This window comes from Andrographis paniculata, unplaced genomic scaffold (assembly GCF_009805555.1).
Source record: "Andrographis paniculata isolate CXL003 unplaced genomic scaffold, ASM980555v1 Contig59END, whole genome shotgun sequence".
Classification (NCBI taxonomy): Eukaryota; Viridiplantae; Streptophyta; class Magnoliopsida; order Lamiales; family Acanthaceae; genus Andrographis; species Andrographis paniculata.
In genome coordinates, this window is record NW_026137594.1 from 6,221,232 (window position 1) to 6,225,054 (window position 3,823).

At 39.6% G+C, this 3,823-nt stretch overlaps 1 protein-coding gene across 1 annotated transcript; it reads left to right on the forward strand.

Annotated features, from left to right (window-relative positions):
• Positions 1-748: 748 nt before the first annotated feature.
• LOC127258502 (malonyl-coenzyme:anthocyanin 5-O-glucoside-6'''-O-malonyltransferase-like) lies at positions 749-2,473 on the forward strand. The gene has a single exon (XM_051285352.1). The coding sequence runs from the start codon at positions 824-826 to the stop codon at positions 2,309-2,311; it is 1,488 nt and encodes a 495-aa protein (XP_051141309.1). The 5' UTR covers positions 749-823; the 3' UTR covers positions 2,312-2,473.
• Positions 2,474-3,823: the final 1,350 nt, after the last annotated feature.

Sequence of the window (3,823 nt, forward strand, 5' to 3'; positions counted from 1 at the left end):
TTTAAGATAAGCAACAACAAGTCTACTCTCTTACTCCACGCGTGTATTCCACCTTCCGTTTAACTTTTGTTGTTTGGGGTTAGGCGCAAGATTTTTGAAAACAAGGGGTACTACGCGGTTTTTAAAGTACAGGGGAAAGAGCGCCAAGTTTCCAAATCACAGGGGATATAAGCAGTTTCGTCTTTTTATAATAGTATTTGATTTTTATTTTTATTTAATTTTTGTAAAATATTAGTATTTTTTATTTATTATTATTTTAGAATACAGTAATTAAAAGTCCGCTTGTTTAGCAAAGTTTTCACAAATTTTATTATTTAAACTTTGTCGGAAAAAAAAAGAAAAATATTTTTTCTCTAATAAAATATTCAATCAAATTATTTTTATAACAAATTCAAATTAATTTTTTTTTCAAATTCATAAAAAGATACACGCCCTAAAGAAATCCTCTGTCCCATGTCTGCTGCACTATTTTGTAATTAAGAATGTATTAGTTAAAATAATTATCTTATAATATAAATAATTATAAATTAAGATTAAGATAACTAATTAGTTTAATTAAAATTAAAAAAAAATAAAATTAAAAGATTTAAAATAAGAGTGTGGAATCAATTTTAAAAACAAAAAAGTGACCGTGACGGAGAAATGGCAAAGTGTAAATGATATCTGGGACAGAGGGAGTATTATTGAAACAACAGTGTATATATAGTTACAGTAGCTTCTGCCGAAGTATAGAGGCAAACTTCATAATTGTCTGTGGAATGATTTAGGCAAGTTTCCTTATCCGACTTGTTTCCGAACACAGACAGCATAAGAGTCGATCGGTATGCCGACCAAGGTGCTTGAAACCTGTCGAATATCACCTCCGGCGGGCGGCGAGATATCTGTTCCCCTCTCTTTCTTCGACCTCCCATGGATCCATTTCCACCCCATCCGACGCCTCCTATTCTACGAATACCCACCGCCACCGGCTTGTTCCGACTCTGACTCCCTTTTCTTCGAAACCATCGTTCCACAACTCAAACGATCGCTCTCCCTCACTCTCGCCCGCTACCTTCCAGTCGCCGGCAATTTGGTCTACCCTGACCCAGACCCAGACCCTGACCCTGACGTAAAAGTCAAAAAACCCATTATCCGTTATGTAGCTGGAGATTCCGTTTCTCTGACAGTCGCCGAGTCCACCTGTGATTTCGACGAGCTCGTGGGGAATTGTGCGCGAGATGCTGATCAGTTCTACGATTTCGTGCCGCAGCTGCCACCACCCGTAGCAGACGATGGATCCAGCTGCAATTGCAAAGCCAAAGCCGTCCCCGTAATGGCCCTAAAAGTGACTCTCTTCCCGCCGGGGCGTGGTATATGTTTTGGTTTCGTCAATAACCATTGTCTTGGCGATGCGAGCTCCATTGTAGGCTTTATTCAGGCATGGGCTGACACCACCAAACTCCTCCTCCTCATTAGTGCTGGTAACAGTAGTAGCCTCAGCCTCAGGGGAGAAGAGAAATTATTAGCTTTAGCTGCTGCTGAGGATGGGGATAGGGATATTATTGATTCCAGCTTGCCCTTGCCCCCAGTAATTTTTGATAGATCAGTCATCAGTGATCCGCTCGGGATTGACGATATCTTTTGGGAAGTCTTGAAAAAAGTCCCTTTGAAGTCATCGACGTTTCCTGTGCCTACCAACCGGGTGAGAGCCACATTCACCCTCCACCCGGCCGACATAGAAAAACTCAAGAATGTGGTTTCGGGCAAGAAACCGGGTCTGGTCGTGTCGTCGTTCGTGGTGACAGCATCCTATGTGTGGAGGTGCTTGGTGAAGTCTGGGGAGGAAGCAGAAGCTGATGATGACGACGAGTACGAGTACTTCATCTTCGCAGTGGATATTAGGGGAAGGATAAATCCGCCGGTGCCTGCCAACTACTTTGGAAACTGCCTGAGTTACGGGATGGCGAAGATCGAGCACAGAGAGTTAGTCGGGGAAGAAGGGTTCGTGATTGCCGCGGAGGCGGTGGCGAAGGACATCAAGAACAGGGTAAACAACAAGGAGGAGGTGTTGAAAGGAGCCGAGAACTGGATGTCGGATATGAAGAAATATCAGGGGATTAGGGTGCTTGGAGTGTCGGGGTCCCCGAAATTCGATCTGCCCGGCGTAGACTTTGGGTGGGGAAGGGCGAGGAAGCTGGAAGTGCTGTCCATCGACGGGGAGGAGTACTCCATGTCCTTGTGCCGCTCAGGCCGGGGATTGGAGATCGGACTGTCCTTGCCCAGGCCCAGGATGGAGGCCTTTGCAGCCCTGTTCACCCAGGGGATCGATTGATATTATCTCCTCTTCCTCTTCCTAATTCAAATCCATCTCCATCTCCATCTCCATCTCCATCTCCTTGTTATTATCATTATCATTGTACTAACTAATATCCAAGAAATGAAAGCCATTTCATTTTCAATAATATCATGTCCCGCTGCACGCCAACTAGTATTATTTATTGCCCCATATTGTATAACAAATCAGCCATGATGAGATGTATCTGCATTATTTGCAGTTTTATTATTATTTTTTTCCCTCACAGATGTTCAATTATGTTAATTAAGTATGCAAGGTATCTCAACTTTCCATTTCTTTTTTTTTATCAATGTTTTTCTTATAGAAGATATGAAAAATTATCTCCCATTATAAAAAATAATATTTTATATTGAATACATTTTATGAATTAATAAAAATATATTTTCTTCATCTTTTTAATAAATTATATCTATTTTTTAATTTTGGTTTGCCTCAAAATAATATATTCATTTCTTTTTTTTAATAACATTTACTATAAAAAAATAATTATTTTATAACAATAATTAGGGACAACATTAGCTAGCGTGAATTTTAGAAACAAAATTTAATAAATTTCGTCTTTAATGTCATTAGTAATTAAAAAAATGGATTTGAGGATGAAAAAATTTTGTTACAAAAATTTTATTTTCTTATAGTGCATATAATCACCTACTATTAAAAATACACTTAAACTTACACTATCTTGCCAAAATACCATTACAATATTTATAATCAAATTACAAAATTAAAAACACAATTACTAAAAAACTAAACTAAACCCCACTTAATTTAATCTACCTATTACCTAAAACATCCCCGCACTTTAATGTGTGACTACTCGATTTAGAGTTTCTAAAATTCTTTCTTTTCACTCATTGACTCGCCTCCTTCGTTCGCCCCTTCTTCGCCGTTCTACATTTTTTTGAGCAACTCCACCGACAATGTCCCTCGCCCCTCGGTCTTCGGTGCCGGCAGAAGGGTGTTCCCTCTTGCAAAGGGTTAGACCTCCTTCGAATCGAGTGGTCACGCATATGTTTAGCTAATATGATGTTTTCCTTGATTTCCTGCTCCATGCCTAGAAATCTCTCGAGGTAGTGGCCGGATCTACATAGTTGGATCTCGTTTTGGTCGTTCTGCATGGTTTTGCTCCCGATTAAGAATCGGAGCAGGAACTGAAGAACGAGCTCCATTCCGCAGCTGTCTATACTTGTCGAACTCTGTTTCGATATTCCGCCTACAATATCCGTCGTAGAATCAAAACAACTTTCTCGAGCTGCTCTTCCGCCCATAAGGTGGTGTTAATGCTTAGAATTTATTGTCCTCTCGCCTTCGATGAACCTGCAACAGTGATGGAGATAACTGTTTGATTCCCTTTTTAAACACGTTCATTTTATGTTTTGTAACAAAAGTTTCAAAAGTTTTGTTAAAGTAAAAGATTTTGAGACTTCACTGAAAATTTTCAAGTGCTAATGCTCAGATTCTATTATATTTTTTATAAGCACCCTCACT